This window comes from Microchirus variegatus (genome assembly GCF_963457635.1).
Source record: "Microchirus variegatus genome assembly, chromosome: 6".
Classification (NCBI taxonomy): domain Eukaryota; kingdom Metazoa; phylum Chordata; class Actinopteri; order Pleuronectiformes; family Soleidae; genus Microchirus; species Microchirus variegatus.
The window spans coordinates 15,668,744-15,688,350 of record NC_139807.1 but is presented as its reverse complement, the minus strand read 5'-3'; the positions used below and the strand labels follow the sequence as shown (position 1 = coordinate 15,688,350).

Sequence of the window (19,607 nt, the reverse complement as noted above, 5' to 3'; positions counted from 1 at the left end):
TCTCCATCTCTATATCTGACCAAAGGTGTCGATAGATTGTAATTATAACCCCGAAAGAAAACACGGGGGCCACCCGTTGCTCTGTGTGTGTGTGTGAGCGCTTTGCATTCTCACATTTCCATTACGCACAGGAGAGCGCTCACATGCCTCCTGGTCAGGACGAGCTCTCTTGGCAGAAATGGAGCAACGCGCACGCAAGACGCCCCGGTCACTCATAACTGGACTACACGGAGTACGACGCTGAAACAACCTTCTTAGCATTTATTTGTTATTTGCTCATTTTATAATTCCCCTCCGTGCGTAAAGTGTGTGACCACTTCAGCCCGTGACGTCGGGAGTCGCGTTTTGCTTTTTTCCAAAACAAGTCCCAACACTTTAAAGTCATTTTTTTTGTTGAATATTTGGACTGTGAATATGAATATCTTCGCTCTCTCGCTCTCTTCATCTGAACCTTGCTCCGCTGCCAGCATGGCCGCAGCGACCTGAGGAGAGGAGATGGATTTAGAGGCGAAGGATGTGAACGCGAACGAGAGCGACCACCGTGGACTGAGTGCTTCTCCCCCCAGTGGAGTGTCCACTGCGCTGGCCAGCGTGCTGATCTTCACCATCGTGGTGGACATCCTGGGGAACGTCCTCGTCATCTTATCCGTGTACAGAAACAAGAAGCTCAGGAATGCAGGTGAGGGATGAGGACAAGAGCAGGTGGTTGAATATTTGGAATTGACCTACTTTTTGTTTGTGCATGGCAGCAGGGAAAGCAGCTGTAATGTCCACTGTGGACACATATATGCCAGATTATAGCCATTGACTATAATGTAATCCATATAGGCAGGTTGGAGGAATAAGACAAAACACTCAAAAGTAACAAAAACAGAATACACATGGCAACAATATCGACAAATAATGAGAAGCAGCACAGGCAGATTGTTGATATTTCATCTCGAAATGATTGATGTGAAAGAGAAATTGTATACAAGTGGGAAATAAGACTGTGTATTTGGAAAAACTCTAACCGGGGGAAAATCATATGATATATTGGCTATAAGATTATTACGTTCCAGATAAGTCTGTTTTAAGATAAGCTCCTGTGGTATAAATAACAATGTTATATACAGTTTTATTGGGATGGGATCAAATGGCTGAACGCCTGTTGCCAACTAACAGTCAGAGGCTTAAAAACAACATTAAACCACAGTGAAGAGTATTTACAATATATCAAATACAGCGTTTCAAATAATAAAATCACACCATGAAATATGGCAATATCTTAGTGTGTTGATGTTACGCACGCACACAGTGAGTATATCAATTTACAACAAAGTCAACGGCCCACAGACTGCGCTATGTCCTGCTGTCCACTTTTCATTCATAAGTGTAATTATGTAATATAAGACGTATAGTGTTTGCGACCTCTGTCTGGCAGCGAGGCTGCTGTCAGATTTCAGTCCCCCAGTCCCAGTGTGATGGAGTTTCCTCAGCCTCGCTTGTCTGCGTCTGCATCTCTTCATGAGTAATAACTCCCTCTTCGCTCTCTCCGTCTGGATTCAGCCTCGGTTTCTTCACCGCAGATAAATCGTTTTTTCCTCCTTAGATCTGGACCTTTAGAATGAGAGGACATTGTTGTGTGGCCTCTCGTGTGAGTTGTAGGTCAATCGCAGCGTCAAACTCTGCTTGTGTTACTTTCGATGGCTCCTGACAAACAGTAGTGAAGTACACAGGGAATGTTTGACATAGTTCTTTCTTTTCTGACCTGTGATTTTTCTGGTGACAAAGAAAGCTACGGCATAATTATTGCGAGAGAGGAAAGACATTTTTTTTTTCTAATTGCAATGATTCACGTTAAGGCGTTGAAGGGAATTCATTTCACCTCACACAAAGAGATAATCTCCTTTCAAACGAGAAGTCGAAATCATACAAGATCTGTGCTTTGCTGCTTCACTGGAAGCAAAATGTGTCAATCTTGGATATTTGTCCTTCGGTCACTCTGTGAGAGTTGGTGTGAGAATCATCTCACTGCAGTCAGGTGTGTGTGCCACTGATTGGCGTTGATGAAGCTCAGGTGTGGGGAGTGTTCATATACCCTGAGTCTCCAGAGATCTGTTTTGACTCACTGTCTCACCTTCAGAGGTAGTGAGAGGTTCTCCCTGTGGCTGCTTAAGTTGTCGGTGTATCTATGAACACCAACTCAGAACTTTGTGTGTGTTGTTTCCCAGTGTATAACTTGTGGTGCTGGAGAGTTTGGGCCAATTCCAATTCCTATCTTAACCCTCAATCTGTGTTGAGGGTTATTTTGTCACTTAGAAATGGGACACCCCTTAAATGCAGCTACGTCTTCAGACTGTGGGGGGCAGAATAACGCAAAAGCTGCGTCCAGTCTGTCAACTCCAAAAAAGAAGAAGAAGAAGAACACATTTACATCACGATTATTTATTTTTTATTTTATATCAGTCAAGTTATTAGGTTGTCAGTTAGTTATAAGATGATACTCATACAAATACCACAACCACGGACATATTCAGCTGACAGTTACCACACACCACGGCTTATTGAAAAGTAAACCATAGCAAACGATGGCGGCTATTGACAAAAGAACGTAAAATAAAAATAAATGTTACGCAACAATGACGTCAGTAATCCATAATATGGGCCTAAACTAAGATAATACAATTGTTTTCATCATTTTTTATATCTCTATTAACAAAGAAAATACTTAATTTATAGCGTACTCGTTTCGCTGCTTTCGGCGCCATCTTTGTTATGTCAAAACACGCAATGCATTCTGGGTAGCCCTTGCTCCCAAGGGTGGTCTCTGGAAAATCTCAATATTGAGGGAGATACAGCCCTTAAACTCGCCCCTCAACTTAATTTTTCTGAGAATCGGGACAGTTCTTGCACTAGAGGGAAGCGCGCATTTTTGAGATTGAGGATTAAGATTGAGGGTTAAGCAAGGAATTGTTAATTCACCCTAAATCTCTGCAGTTACAAGCTCTATGTGAATTATCTTGGTATCAAAATAAAGATAACACTTGTGAGATTCCACCATAGGTGTACGTTTCACTGTAGATGCCACTGTGTCGGAGTAAATGCACATATAGAACACAGCATTAATGAAGGATTTTTTTCTCTCGCCTAAAGAAAATATTGCATTTTAAAGCAAATATCACCTTTAAAATATGCAGTAGGAGCTTAACTCCTAAGTTGAAAATGTCTTTTATGTTTATGAATGTATGAGTGAGTTGCACTACTACATCCGATAAGTCTGAAATTGTTCAGTTTATTAGCAACAAAAGGCTGTTTGGATGCGACATAGAACTGAAACATGTCGATTTCTGTTTCCATCTATTAAAATAATAAAATAAAATAAAATAATAATAATAATGTCATGAAACCCAAAGTCTGTTTGTTGTTTTCTGTGTGGAAAAAAATTAATGTAGTGACAGAAGAATCAGCCACAGGCAGTTTAAGCAGCAAAGTGCTACAGGGTCTATGATTTTAAAAGGTACAACATCATAATGCGTGTTTTATTCTGTAGTCACAAGCATCGTTTAAAAAAAAAATAGCATAAAAACCAATTATACGTTTGTCATTTTATGATTGCACCCCGTGATGTTCTTTCTGAGGAGAACAGCGTCAAACATTGAGACAAAAACTCCCAAAAACTTTACCCAAACTGGGACAATAGAAAACTAAGAAAACCTAAACTCAACAATCAGAGAGATTCAGCAGTGACGTGCTGCAGGGTAGGAAATCGATAGAGAAGAAAGAAATAGAAAATGATGCACGTAGAAATTGCGATGCACGTTTTGTAGTCTAGTCGTAAGAATCGTTTCAAAAAACAACATAAAAACTAGTTTGATTTTATGATTACACCCCATGATGTTGCCTTGTGAGAATTGCAGCGCCAAAAACACTGTGACATGAAAAGAGTCACAATCCCAAAAAAACTTTTTTGTGTTGAGACGTAACTCAAAAATCGCAGCATGATGAAGATCAGAATGGCAAGCTTTTCATTACAATTCGAAACACATTGCGTAACACGTCCAGCCTGCGCCTGTGTGTGCACCAGCCAAAAGCAATTTGGTCAGAAGTTTAGTAGCCAGAAGAATAATTTGATTATCTGGTTTGCAAAAAAATATGACACAGCTCACTGGACTTGAACAAGAGGCTGGGCTAAATGGCCTGTTCAAAAAGTCTTCCCTCAACACTGGCAAGACTCTACACGGTGCACTGATGCAGACCTCACGTCACTGTTCTCCTTCTTTAATTGGACTGAGCGACAGAGTCTCCGTCAGCAGAAACCTGCAACTCACTCAATCTATCTTCTATTTCACCCCACGTGTGTCCCCATGTAACCAAAATTGTCCTCGACCTATCAACAATCTCCTCTCTGTTCTTATTTATAGGTTTGGCTTCCTTTTGAATCAATATTTAAGCTTACAGACAAAAACGACGGACAGAGGGCGAGGAACGCCGTGCAGCCGTAGAAAATCTGTCGCCAGTGAAACTCACTTTCTCTGATGGATGGATGTTTTGTTAAGGGCTGACAGGTGCAGTGTTAAAGGACAGCGTCCTCTGGGCCCCCGACATAAACGCATGATTTATGACCTACAGTAGGTGAAGACTGCACTCGCTCGTATATTTTGTGGGCGGAGGGGGAATCTGTGTCAAGCAGACTGCCGGGGGGAAGAATTCCATCTCCTGTCTCTGTCACACACTGTTCTGACTGCCGGTTTGCTCGCTCACACACATCGGCAAGACCCTTCTCCGCTCTGCTTCACTCCGACATACTCGCCTTGCGTGCTCCCTCTCATGTGTCCAGCCTTTAGAAGAGGAAGCAGGCGTGTGCGCCACATTTGGGAGACGCTGGTCAAATAAAAGTCATATACAACATATATGGGAGAGGAGAACTGGTGAAGCATCCGATAGGGTTTTAACACTTCCCACTGGGGTTAACCGAACTCAAAATAGACTTAGAAAATGCACTCATGACAAGGGGTGAGGGGGTTTGTGTATATTTGTGTGTCGACGGGGGGGCAGATGTAGGAAAGAATGAAATAAAGACTCTGGGTATGCACATCCAATGTTAGGAGCTGTGGGTCACGGGTTGATTTGAGGTCAGGGTGTGAATTTTGTGATCACATTGAGTCACCGCACACAGTCGAGAATAAAACCTCCACGCGCCCAGAGGGTGAGACGGGGGGGAGGGAGAGGGAATGGGGTGTTTAATAGAGTCAGTGGACTTGTGAGTCAAACCAGAAGCCGATTTAAATCGACAGCGCAGCTCCACGGGGGGGAATATCACTTAGCACACTACATTAAGCGTGTCGTCCTCTCCTGGCCACAGAATACCGGACGACGTTTAGCTTTCTGCTGTGTGGTAGGAGGGGGGTGGAGGTGTCAGATTAGGATTATCTGACCACACCTGGTTCAAGTGGAAGTATCATGATTGCATTAACTCAAAAAAATGGACGTGGTCTTGTGCGCTCTTAGAAATAAAAGGTTCCAAAAGGGTTCTTCTACAAGGGCTGAGGTTCTACCTGGAACCATTTGCTTCTGAAAAACCCTTTGCAGTAAGGGTGTTTCAAGGGTTCTTGGTAACACTAATGGTTCCAGTAAAGGACCATTTTGATCGAGAGAACCCTTATAAAAGGTTCCATCATCGCTTAGTGTACCACCCTTAGTGAACCAAAAAGGGTTCTCCTATGAGGACAAGCCGAAGAACCTTATATGGTTCTACTTAGCACTTTTATTTCTAAGAGTGTGGTTACAATTTACGTCAGTTTTTGAAAGTGGAAATTCAGACGCACTGGAAGAGGCACCTGCTGTCCACTGTTTTATCGTCTATTTTCCACTTAAAGTAAACCTAATTTACATAATTGACATCATATTCTATTGGAGAAGTTTGGAATACTGGAGAAGAACTAGCGATTTAAGACAGAAAATGTTATTAATCATGAATGTTTCTCACAGACTTCCATTAAAGCAGTTTTTTTTTTTTTGCAAATAGTGCAGTCGCCCCCTGGTGGTTAACTGCAACTTCCACCCTACTAAACTGTTAAGGCGCCATCCATTTTTATACACAGTCTGTGATTAGATCTAATCTTTCCTTTCTAATGTGGTCTCCAAAACCCACAATTCTTTTTTGTGCTCATGCTCTCGCATTTGTAGTCCTGATGGTTTGATTGTTTTATCTAATTCCCTTTCAGACATTGGGGGTCAGATTGGAGGACATCCTTTGATGGTGTTTTGGTTCACACGAGGCTGCATTATCTTAAAAAAGCATCTTGATTTATTTTGATGTTGAACTTTTTTTTTGCAAATGGACACGGGTTAATGAAGTATAGTCACTACTAATTCCTCACCGCTTCCCAAACGGTTACCTTTACTTATTCAAGATAAGCTCGACTGTCTCTAAGTCAAAGGTAATCTAATTTGGAAAAAGGCACTTGTAGCAATAAGCCTCAACACTGTTGACGTTCATCTGGATCCAAGCACCGGCAGCCCTCCTACACAAACATTTCATCTTTCCTTCAAAGGTGTAAAAATAGAGCTGGTTGAAGTGAAGCGTAGCATATCACATTTCCAGTATAAGTGGTGGCGCAGAGATGGTGGGTTTGACGGAGGCACATAAGCCCCTGGGACTCACATGTGCACACAGTGATGCAAGTTGTGGGATTGAAAATCCCCTTCCGCTGCCATGCACTTTTGTTGTGTGTCTTCTGCTTTTGTGTTTATCGCTTTGCACTCGCGTCTTTATCGCCGCACACCTTCTTCTTCCTCCGCTGTCGCTCCATTGTTACTTTCCAACATTGTTCTTTTTATAAAAAAAAAACAACTGCCACGTGAGCATATTTATAGCACATATATATAGTTTCTAACTATTCACTCAACATGAATGAAGCAACGTGTGTGCTATAAATATGCTCACGTGCACAGATTCATACCATGGATGGGAGGGTGATGAGAGGCACCTCCTGGTGTTTCTTCTTCTTCAAAAAAGGAAAGAAATGAAAGCAAGAATCTGTTGATTCGATGCAACATATTTATTGACTGACAGTTTTCTGGGAGCGATACATTCAGGTCAGATAATGGTGTCACAGGATTTAAAGGCTGAGTGTCAGCTGTCCCTGATGGTCTGTAACCGATCAGGATTCAGGTTTAAATCCATTCAACTCACACTTGATGATAATAATAGCACAATAATAGATGTCAGTAGGTATGACTCTATTCTGGTATGTAGGCACGCGAGTGTCTGTATATTGGTGGCGCTTTTACACTAAAACAGATATTTTGCTGCGAGGCATAGGGTCAGCCCTATGTGCCCACATTTCTAAGATTTTTTTTCACTGAACATTTTGAAAATTAGGCCTAATATTCCGACATTTCAAAGATTTGTTTCATTTCTAAGATTTGTCTCAAAATGGTCCCACATTTCTTAAAGCGGAACTAGACCGGAAGTTCCAATTAACGCTGTTTTTTAGTGTGTATCTGCGTCATTACCTTGTTTATGAAGCCCTGAAGGCGGGGAGTCGTGACAAAGCTATTTTTAAACATTGTTAAAACAATGTTTTGATAATGAGTAGCAGTGCATCCACCGTTCCAGAGGGGGGAGCTGTGCTTCTGAGAGCGGGTGTGCCGAATGTCACTTCCGGGGTACTGGCCAATCACAACACAGTCTGTCTTCTCAGGCGAGATTTATGTCTGAAATAGCGCGGCTGACAAGTGCTTCAAAAATCACAGATTTCTATCGGCTCGTTTACAGCAACTAGGAGGTTTTTGACCATAAAAACAAGTTAATGTATGTAAGTAGACCTCCATAACTAACATGTATGTGCAACAGGACCACTCTATGTGACCTTTAAATTGAGTGTCAGCGCAGTCTTGGAGCGAAGTCAGGAGTACATTTCACTGCTTCTGACAAATAAAGAATTGGGTCTTGTGTTCCTTATATTTACCTTGAATTTATGCCCTATCCTACCACACATTTTTTTGGGAAGCACTTTAAATAGTAAATGAATGAGTCATTTTTTTTCCCCACAATATTTGGTGAAAAGCTTAGCAGACAGGACCGACCCCCTTGTTCACAGTGCTTTTGGAGGAACCGTGGAGGAACGGTTTTAGTTGTTCAGAACTTCCTATTCCACCGACATGAAACAAGAGACGAAAAGATTCATTGGGGTAGCTGGCGCCAGAACTGCAGAGCAAATGTGTACACAAACCTGCTGAATGAAGAGGATGAGGAACGTAGGGATGTGGGAGCATAGGCACCTTCCAACCCTTTAACACCTAACCACCTAAAAGACCAGCGAATGTCCTGTAACTAAGTGCTTCTGCCCATTTTTCCAGAATAACTTTCAATATCTGGCAGCTATTTACAATTTACTCCATGTTAAAATACTGTTTTAACACGTTAAAATGAATACAATACAATACAATAACTATGTACACATGTTCTACCCACTCTCTACGGCTTCCTGAAACGGCACAAGTGAAATTACCGTAATAACCAAATTGTCGCGTAACTACGGTGATGCAAAATGCGCTTGTGCCGACGTGTCGTCAGCGATGTGCTCGGTTTTAAAAGGTTAATTTGATTACTTGAACAGCAATAAGTCAGATGGTACGTTCGGGGGTTTTAAAAAAAACAAAAACAAAGTCATTTGGTCACTTTGCAACCGTCTTCTCAGCAGTGCGAAACACTTAGCTCACGGTTCACACGCTCCCACGGTCATGTCTGACCAGCACACATGATCGCACCGAGCCACGTGATGTCAGCGAGGAATCAAACCTCTGCACTATGGCAAATACACGATGTGAGCGATCACAAATACAATCTGACAGATTTGCCCGCTGAGCGAGAGGATGAAGAACAAATGCTTTATTTCATCAGGCTTGAGAAAGCGCTCGTGTGGTTTTAGTAGCCTTTTCGTCTGTGAAGAACTGTGGCAAGGCTTTGGGAAAAAAAAAAAAAAAAAAGAAACCACCTCTTCACAAATAAAATGACGAGATTACATTTAATGGTGCATACAATTGTATACTCTTTATTTTCTTTAGGGCTTAAGTTGGGCAAGGAGAAGGAACATTAGACTGTAGCTGTGTTGTATTTGTGGTGCCGGGATTATAGCGAGGATTTGCTGACGCTGACGATTGATGCCCCGACATGTGCTTTAAACCCACTCCTGTCATATCTGCTCATCAGTGCCGTTGTTTCAGCTGCTGCCTCGCGCGTTCAACTTTTATCTTCAGAAGGTACTTCCCCCCCCAACATTTGACACTACATATAACAAATGAGCCACGTGAGATGTGAACCTTCACAGATTATTTGCAACAAACTAACAAAAGTGATCCATAAGGTTATTATGTAGATTTACTAAGCGTAATACTGCTCTTGACCAGCTGCAAACTCATCTCCTTCATCACAAAGCTTAGATCCTAACATGTGCAGCTCATGAGTTGTTGCACAATGTCTCATCGAATCTGATCTGGCACTTCTTTTACAAAACAGCAATTAAATTGCGTTACAGCTTCAGTGTATGTTCTTGGTATCTTAATTGTTATCTGACACAGCATTAGAATGTGATTTATTGTTTTATCCCCCGCTCAGAACAGCTGCACTGTAACAACATCAGACGTCATTTTCTCTGAGGAGAACCAGCGTCATACGACCATAGGCTTAGACCCCAGGAGGACAGGACGTTGTTGTTTTGATATAATCGAACGTTAAAATGTCCTGGTTTTTTGATGTACTAATCTGCTCTGTCAATCGTCAGGGGAAACAAAATATTAAAACAAAGAACCATTTGATTTGCGCAATTTCATTTAAATGGACGGTCCAACAAAACCAAACAAATGATTATTGTGGATGGGAACACAATATTTTCCCATCCAAAAATATCAAAACATTACATTCACGACTATAAATATCAACGTCATGGTGGTGATAAATGAAATGGTAGGAAAAGTTTGGGTACCGTAAAATATCTGTACCACATTTCATGGTTATCTGTCTCATGGCCACATTATACTTCTCCGACTGCGTAATGCGTTATCCGACTGCGTAACCACGGAGACACATCGAGCCTTCATACTTCTGCGCCGTGGACAGATACGCGCTGCAATTTACCGCCCGATCAGTAGGGGTCGCTGCGCAAGGTTGTTGTGATTTTGGCTACAGTGAGAAATGGCGTCCGAGAGAGAAAGACTGTTGTTGTTGAAACAGTGGCCGTTTCCCCACTTTTCTGTGTCACAGAACGCAGTTTTGAGATAATTTGAGGCGAGAAATTGGCCATTTAGAGTCTAAACATGTGCTGTGTGTCTATATGACATATTTATAGTTTAGCAGCAACGCTGTCGGCGGTGATCGGCTCCGCCTCTGTGGACGCTCGGTGCACACTGTGAGCCGGCACCGAGCAGCTTAGCTCGGCCTGTCCTGAGGACCAATCGCAGTTCTTACCGTCTCCGTTGTCCCTTGACGGAGTGACAGACACTTAAAAAATATTTTGTGCAGTCAGAGACGACGCAGAGGGCTTTGCGTAACCTACGCAGAGGTCACCTCAGACCTAGAAAAAAAGCACACAAAAGCCCTTCTTTCACATCTGGAGTCAAAAAACATATTATGAGATGAGTGCATGTAGCTGTCTGTCACAGGTGCGTTTCAAACTCCTTATCAGCTGAGCTAACGGAGTGACATGTAACCAAGGCCCTTTTGTTGTCCAAGTCCTTCCCTGGCCGTAAATAATACGCTATAAAACCGAAGCTGTGGGTCGTACAAAATCTCACAAATGGCAGTGATTGTCCCACGGGCTAGACTTTGAACATGCCTGAGCTACAGTACGACAGACCATGATCAGTGTCAGAAATAAAGTAGTTGGTTTTTCTAACACTTCGAGCAAAAATCAAGAACATTCTCCTGGATGAAGAGTACTGCACTGTAGAGTTTATGGTTAAAGCCTCAGCCTGTGAAGGCACAATCATGCCAGTCTTTTAGGATGGAAATCACAGTCAGAACTCCAGTGAGCCACTTTAGTTTGAAATATATAACCCATTCCATGTCCAGTGCTTGTTTTCTGTGTTGTCTAAACCTCTTCTCTTTCTCCAGGCAACATCTTCGTGGTAAGTTTGTCTGTAGCAGACCTGGTGGTGGCGCTATACCCCTACCCTCTGGTCTTGACAGCCATCTTCCACAATGACTGGACCATGGGTGACCTGCACTGCCAGGCCAGCGGCTTCATCATGGGCATCAGTGTCATCGGCTCCATCTTCAACATCACGGCCATCGCCATCAACCGCTACTGCTACATCTGCCACAGCCTCCACTATGACCGTGTGTGCAGCCTGAGGAACACTTGCTGCTACCTGGGCCTCACGTGGCTGCTCACTGCCCTCGCCACAGTGCCCAACTTCTTCGTTGGCTCACTGCAGTACGATTCCCGCATCTACTCGTGCACCTTCGCCCAGACGGTCAGCCCACACTACACCATCTCTGTGGTGATTATTCACTTTCTGATCCCGCTGCTGGTGGTGACTTACTGCTACATGAGGATATGGGTGCTGGTGATTCAAGTGAAACACCGAGTCAAACCAGAGCAAAGGACCAAACTGAAACCAAGTGACGTGAGGAACTTCCTGACTATGTTCATGGTGTTTGTGCTGTTCGCCGTGTGCTGGGCACCACTGAACTTCATAGGACTGGCCGTAGCCATAAATCCTGCCAAAGTGGCACCCCACATTCCCGAGTGGCTATTTATCACAAGCTATTTCATGGCATATTTCAACAGCTGCCTCAATGCCATAATATATGGACTGCTAAACCAAAACTTCCGCAAAGAGTACAAGACGCTCGTGCTTGGTCTTTGCTTCCCGCGTTTGCTCCTCGTGGAGACGTCCAGGTGTGCTACAGAGGGCCTGAAGACTAAGCCCTCCCCGGCTGTAACCAACAATAATGTAGCAGAGATGAATGTATAAACAACTGTTTCGTGTGTCTGGAGCCTCATTGTGGATGTATGCTATGGTTCACAAAGTGCCTTTTCACAGTGTTTATCATTTAAGGAGAGGACACTGTTTCATCATGTTTCTGTCAGTCATAAAACTACCATCAGTTTACATCAACGGTACAAACTACTACTCCTTTGTTATACCAGCCCTGCTCTCTATTGAAAGCTATGATATATAGCATTTTGATATAAACAAATGTCTGTTACATTCAAATGAGTCCACACAATTATTCACAATCCACACATTTACATGAGCTGTGGCTCGACTGAGTCAGGCAGTCGGACAAAAATCGATTTATTGGTCGCGTATGTCTGACTCCGCCTCCGTAGGTGGCGCTGTAAGCTAGCGTGAATTGAATCAGTTTCCTGTTGACATTTACGTCACAGAAAAACAAAGCTTTGATGGATTGTGCTGTGGTTCTCTGGTGCAGTACATGTTAATTGTGATACAGATTAGGTCGAGCATGGCTCTTGCGGTTGCACAGAACCTCAAGTCCAACTCCAGTCTGACTAAGCACATACGTGCAGGAATAATCGAACTATGAATCGCATTCTCCACGTATGTTAATCCAAGTAAGACTAGTTCGATTTTTGTAGGACTAATGTGTTTACATGACATGGCCAAATGAAAACCAAATTATTGTCTTAGTCCGACTAAAATAAATCGGACTTTTAACCTGCATGTAAACACAGTGAATGTGTTTCTCAGTATAGCGGTGTTTAGATCTTGTGTCGCCCGGTGACATGCCCACCACTGCACACAATGTAATGTGTCGGAGGCAACAGCAACATTGCACTAGTGAAGTGAGACTACTGCTCAAAAAAACTAGTCGTTCAGCAATTTGGTGGCATAAACACCTCTTGCCTCTGCCCACCCCTGCTCTGCTGCTGTATACACACAAACGCTCCCTCCATCAGGTCTGACGGTAGTGCTTGACAGAGCCGTTTTCCAGGACTCATGGATACAAGTTATGCGCTGCAGCTATTGAAGACAGACTCACTGCCTGCTTGAACTAAAAGTACAAAAAAACACAACTTTCATTATTCACTGAAAATAACAACTAACGTTTGCACCATGGAGAGGAATCAGCTGTGAGACTTGCTTCTCTAAAATGCCTCAAACAGATTCAGCACATACCATACAGCCTATTTTTGGATGAGAGGCTTCCCTCTTCAAGTCACACCGTGGCATGTGTACATCACATGCGCTGCCTATTTGCACTGTTTGACCATGAGTGGGCCTATGTCAGTAAAATAGTGAAAACGAAAATAAATATGTATTATCTACTACCACTGTGTCTTTCATCTTTTACATGATGAGATGTAAGGATTTGTCATTTCCAATCAATGAAACTCCTAATCTGACACTCCTTTCATTCAGTTCTTGGTTCAGTTAACGCTGTTATGTGGATTGTAGTGATTTAGAATGTTAATATCAGTGTGGCGTGTGCCGGTTCATAAGTTGAAGCTGTGGTGAGGTTGAATCTCATATTTAGTTCTCAGTGTGTGTACATAGCTCAGACTCCTACTCCCTGGGAGTATAGTCACAGTGTTATTTCACCAGTTTGTCTTCTCACCCGCAGGCTCGTCTTCTGAGTAATGTTACCCTCACAAAGAAAAACAAAAAAAAAAAAAACGCTGGGAAGACGTGAAGCAGCGTTTGCTCTGGTTTTAATTTGAGGAACTTGAAACCAGGGCAAACGCTACAATTTCAGAAGTGGCTTTGTGTGTTAATGGCAAAAGGTATGCATTGTTGTCTGCAAAGTTCAGTTCTCTCATACAGTTCAGACGATCCCTCTGGGAAACGGAAGTGTATTCTCAGCGTATATAGCAGCATATTAGCTTTTCAGACTGAAAAGTTGAAAAGGTCCTATAGGCGTTCCCCCGGGGGCCCTGGAACCTGAATGATTTGGGAAATGGGGAAAGAAAAGAGGATAAATAAAACAGGGTGTCTTGTATATTAAATGCCTCAGGGACACGATATGCATCGGGAGCCAGAGATGAAATCCTGCGATAGTGCAAGTGTGCCCGAAAACATGTCACCCGAGCTGAGATGAGCTCTGACAGTCTCGCAGCATAACTTTCACGCAGCGAACAAACTATGAGCGGTTCACCTCACAGGGAGCCGTCAAACATGTCAGCGTGACACATTCTTGATATGATGCACTGCTGCTGGAATATTAAAGACATTTCACATTCCTGGTGTCTAATTTATAAATATTTCAGCATATTCCACATTTGTCCTCTGATCTTTTTTTTTTTTTTTTTTTTGGTATTCTGCTGCTAAGCTTTTGGAAAAGTCGTCTGATGAATGAATAAACTGAAGCCTCACAGACGATTATGAATGCAGTAACATGAATCCGAATCCACGGTGGGTCTTATGGTGAGTCGGTCAGGTGCCGTCAAGTTTCAGAGCAGCAAAAAAATCTCACAAAATGGGTTCCATTTTGTTGCCATGCAGTCTTAGAGTCAGTGTCTCTGATGTGGAAGAAAGAAGCAGTCCAGTGCCAGTGCAAGGTCAGCCACAGATGAGTGGCTAAAGGGGCTTGAGGGGAGATGACAGTGTTGGCTCGACTACACCAGAGTCAAAGACTAATGGCAGGTCACCCTTCTTTTTCTCTTTCCTCTCAACCTTACATTCTTTCTTTCTTTCTCTTTGCTTCCTCTGCTACATATGCATTCTGCTCCCTACGAAGACATCTAAAAATAACTTCACTTTGGGAAAATGTGTTTTCTTCTTCTGCTTTTTTAAGATGAGAAAACTGATAAATACTCTGCTCTGACAATCATCTCTGATGCTGATTTATTAGCGTATTATATCTGGTTTGTTTAATTCTAAGAAAAAAGCAACAAAAACCTGTTTTATCCCTTTTATAAAGACATATATCATAGTAGGATAAGAAATGGCATTTTTTTAAACCAACCATTGATTAAAACAAAAAGGGAATGTGCCAGGACAGATATTCCCTAGAAGATAAATCAGGAGACAATCCAGAGTCTGGGATGAAAAGCTGAAATGACAAGTCTCTCCAACCACAGTGTCATTTTTGCCTGTGATTTAATAGCTTGTGGAGACATTTTTCTTACAGTTATGTTCAAGGACAGTGTGAGCTATCTGTGGCTGTCCTATGCTATAAGATCCATCATAACTCGTCACTTCATTTTGCCAAGTTCATTTAATGGATGTGGTTCTGTCAGGCTGACAGTCACGTTCTCTTTATAAGAGGGGTTTTTTCTTTGTTTTTCCTCTGTAAGATCAGCTTTGTTTACTTCTGCTCTGCAGCTAAATCCCTACACGCTGTCATATAAGGATCATGTCATCATTATGTATTATTAAATCATGGAAATAGTTTTGAATCAGATATACCCTCTTCTCATCTTTTTAAATATATACAGAGATGTTAAAGTAAAGATGTCACTGATCGTTTATAGCTAGACAAACTGATTCATTCCCTTCTCTTCTCGAGAGACTCCGAAGAAACAAATTCTCATTTGTGGGAGCTAAGGATTATTTACACAGCAGTGGAACCTTGTCACAAATGTAATTAGCAAAAAAAATGGATGCACAATGAGTCATTATAGGGCATAACAGTGACATGGCATGATGGTTGCTCCTCTTTTCTTGCACAGAAGAAATTCCACAGTTGCATTTTCCAGCAGTGGGGTCTCACTTCTGCTGCCACAAAAGCAAGTCTCCTAATGGATTTTGTGCATCAGGTTTAGCACTCTCTGTGTTCTCATGCATATGATGAATTCCTACATGTCCCGGCGGGCTCAGGGTCACAGTTCTATCAGGGGGTTTCAAGTGTTTTGGGTCAAGGGAAGTCAGGCAAGTGCAGAAAGTGTGGGATAATGGTGATATTTATTGTCTTTATTTTTGAGAGCATATACAAAAAGCTGGGGTATGGATGTATTTTGTAAATATTTATTTCTACTTGACAAAATGCTTGCTGAGAACAGAGTTCTATGTAACCCGGTTTTGAAGCAGATCTTTTGATTCACAATACACAAGTCATGTGTTCACACTAAGTATAATCGACTATAGACTCAAAAGCACAAGCACTTCTTTTGCAGAGGAACAGCCTCGGACACAATTATTTTATTATCAGATGATATGACACTGATACAGCAGAGCTTTTAAAGCTTATTGAGTTGTCGACCTTGGCGTCAGGCCCCCTCCAGAGGGTCACAAGTTAAATGTCAAGAGAGTTGACAATTTTGGATTTCTTTTTAGATAATTCTTCTTGTTGGGCCCAGAATTTTAATTTAATTGTAATCCCTTGACAGTGTTTGAAAGGGAAAATCGATGCTAACAACGTAGAGTCCACAGAGGGGTTTAGTCACTGATGTATAATTTACAGCAAAGGTCTGACACGATGGGAAATACACTTATTTGAGTTCTTGCAGAGTATGGGCTCATTGAACAGCAGCCAGGACACAGTATGAAAACCCGTCCATTTTCTACTGTTTTATCTTGCACATGAGAGTCGTGGGGTCCAATCCCAGCTGACAAAGGGCAAGAGGTCACCAGGATTGCTGCAATTCCTTGGCATCAATAAATCATTGATGTCTCTTCTGCAACTCGTGCAGAATGCTGCAGCACTCCTTCTGTTGAGCATTTTAAATTGTCTTTAAAAACCCACTGTTACTCCATTGTGTTTAACACAGGTTGAGTTGGACTCACGATAATTCCAATAATTAGGATGTCGCGACTCAACTTGCATCTAAATATAACATCCTGCAGGGGAGTCGACTTCAATACCTGCAGTAGACAAAGAGGTGTGAAAGCACGACCTGGAGAGGCAGACCCCTTCTCAAACAAAGAAATCTGAAATGGACGTTCCCCAGGTATAAATTATGAGGGCTCAATATGCTCTGGGTCTTTCTCCAGCTACGACCACTTGTGTGGAGATTGACCTTTTCTTTGCAAGGAAAATAAAACCTTTTCTCCATTTCATTCTTCACCAGCAGCAGAGAATTTCCACAACAACCACCATTGTTTTTGCTTGTTTGCTTTTGCTTCTTATGTGTGTTTTTATTTTGTTATTTGACGTCATTCTATACAACACTTTGGTCAACCTCGGTTGTTTTTAAATGTGAAATTGTGAGTGTTCAATTAACCCAATCCCAGATTCTACATGTTTTTGGACTGTGTGAGGAAGTCAGAGTCCCTGGAGAGAAACCACATGCACATGAGGAGAACACGCAAACTTGTAATGCAACAATGCCACTGCATGGCCCCAATATTAAAACCACTAGTGTAAATAATCAAATTAACGATGGCTGTGTTCCATATGGCTATTAGTAATAACTGTGTGCTTTTCCTGCTAAAAAATGTGTCTCAGTGGCTGCTGTGCAAAGGATTAGATGGTAAGACCTCATTAGATGAGAAGACCGATTGCTCTCTAATGCTGCTAAATGTCAGTGAAGTACATAACACAACGTGTGCCTCTGACATGTTGTAAATACGTAACTTTTAAAGAAGCGTAAAGTGGAAATGGTGACTTACTTTCCATCGTGGCACAGAGAGGAAACCACACACCAGCTCATATATTTGCTGACATGAATTAATAATGGTTAATCATCCTCTCACCATTCGTGGCAGCTGTAAGTGAACAACTATATGAATATCATTGAATATCTGATTTCAAATGGAAACGTCATTGACGGCAATGGACCAGCACTATAAAAAAACACGATAAATATGTCCTGCTGAAGGACACTGTTGCTTGATCAAAAACAACAGGTGTGGCGTGTGGGGGGCCTCTGATTTGACAGAGAGCACATGTGACATGTGGAATGCAAAAGGCAAACTCGGAGTGCAGACAGAGAGAGAGCCAATGTGAAACACTAGCAGAGGGTCAGAAGTCTGGACCCATGAGGAGGGACAACTTGAACTTGCAGTAGAAGATCCTTTGACCACATATACACACCGCAAGTCCATCGAGAATTTGGCTCTTATTTCTGAACCAGTTGTTTTATTACAATTCATAATCGCACCATAAAAGGATGAACATGTACGTCTAGTGCAGGGCTATTCAACTAAAATTTCCAGAGGGCCAGCTTTTCAGAAGGCTGTCCAGCCAGTGGACCAGTCAACCTCTGTACAACTATTTTGTGTTGCATGTACAGTAAACGGATAAAAATAGATACAAAATGTTTTAAATTATTTAGCACTTATTTATTGAAATGGATGCTAGTTTTGCGTTAAAAAGGTAAGTAACAAAACCACCAACATTCAGGTACAATACAATTTGTGTATAGTGCAAAAAGGTAACAGTTACAGTACCACCAACATTTGGGTATAACAGTCACAATTGGTTACAACATTAGCGGTAACAAAATAAACAACATTAAGGTGCAATGACCACAAAAGGCTATTTTTGCAGAAATACGAGTAACAGTACCAGTAATATTCAGGTACAACTGCTATGGTTGGCTCTTAGTGCAAAATATTCTGGTACATACATTGACTGCCTACAATTACAGCTGTACTAGTATTTGCCAAAAAGGGACGCAAAGTATCGCAAAGTGTCACAGAAGTGCCAGAAATAGGCAAAGCTACATTTTTACTGGCTTTTAAATAATACATTCATTATTTATGGGTTAATGGGCCGCCCATCCAAATTGCTTGAAGGGCTTGATCTGGCCCCCGGGCCTTAAGTTGAATAGCCTTGGTCTAGTGACTGCACAAAGCTCACTGCAATAATCTTCAAATTCATCTTTTAGTTTTCCATATGTTTCCAGAGAAAAGATATATTCCGGGAATTGGACTGGATTTATTTCTAATAGCTTATTTAATTTGAAAAGGTCCTTGTTTGTTTTGTATTTCATGCTCACTCTTATGAATGATATGATATTGATATTTTTGCTGCGCTATGAGAAGAAAAGATGAGGTAAAAGACTCATTTATTGACAATTTTTGCAGACAACAGTCAAATCAAAACACATAACAAGAGTGGGATCTGTGCAGATTAATAACTACAAAGCCCTTTGTACAATGACAATAGAATCTATGGAGTATTTTAACCAATTATCAACATCGAAAACATAGCTTGTGTCCTTGCTTTATGTTTTCTCTCCATTTCATCATAATAATTCATTTGACAGACAAAAAAATGCAATGACGCAGTGTATGAGCACTGAGTATATAAAGATTTCAAAACTTAAACGCCTGTGACAACAGCATATCTACAACTCTTAGCCAGTGTTCCAGTGGCGTGTCTGATCATTCTGGGAGTGAAGGAGCGAAAACGCATTCGCAAAACACAATTCCTTACGAAACAAAAAGGGCAGAACATAATTGTAAAAAAATGTTTCTCACTGCTTCATCCAGCAACAGATCAGAGAATAATTCAATTCACTGCGACAATGCGCCATGTCTCCAGAGTCAGGGGGACTTGTTTTTTTGGGTCTTCTGTCGGGTAACTCCTCGTGATTAGAATTGCCACAACGAGCAACATGATACGTGAGAACTCACTTCTCTGGATTGTTCTTCGTGATTCTCTCTGGTCTCCCGTGAGCGTCTTCTCACATGAAATGTGTTTTGAGGAAACTTGCTGAACATGTGATCGTTGAGAACAAAGCCAAAAGCCACTCACTGACACTCAGTGA

At 41.9% G+C, this 19,607-nt stretch overlaps 1 protein-coding gene across 1 annotated transcript; it reads left to right on the top strand.

The window, feature by feature from the left end:
- The first annotated feature begins 244 nt into the window (after window positions 1-244).
- mtnr1c (melatonin receptor 1C) lies at window positions 245-13,217 on the top strand. The gene is made up of 2 exons (XM_083891617.1): window positions 245-679; window positions 11,099-13,217. The coding sequence occupies exons 1-2, from the start codon at window positions 496-498 to the stop codon at window positions 11,962-11,964; spliced, it is 1,050 nt and encodes a 349-aa protein (XP_083747743.1). The 5' UTR covers window positions 245-495; the 3' UTR covers window positions 11,965-13,217.
- Window positions 13,218-19,607: the final 6,390 nt, after the last annotated feature.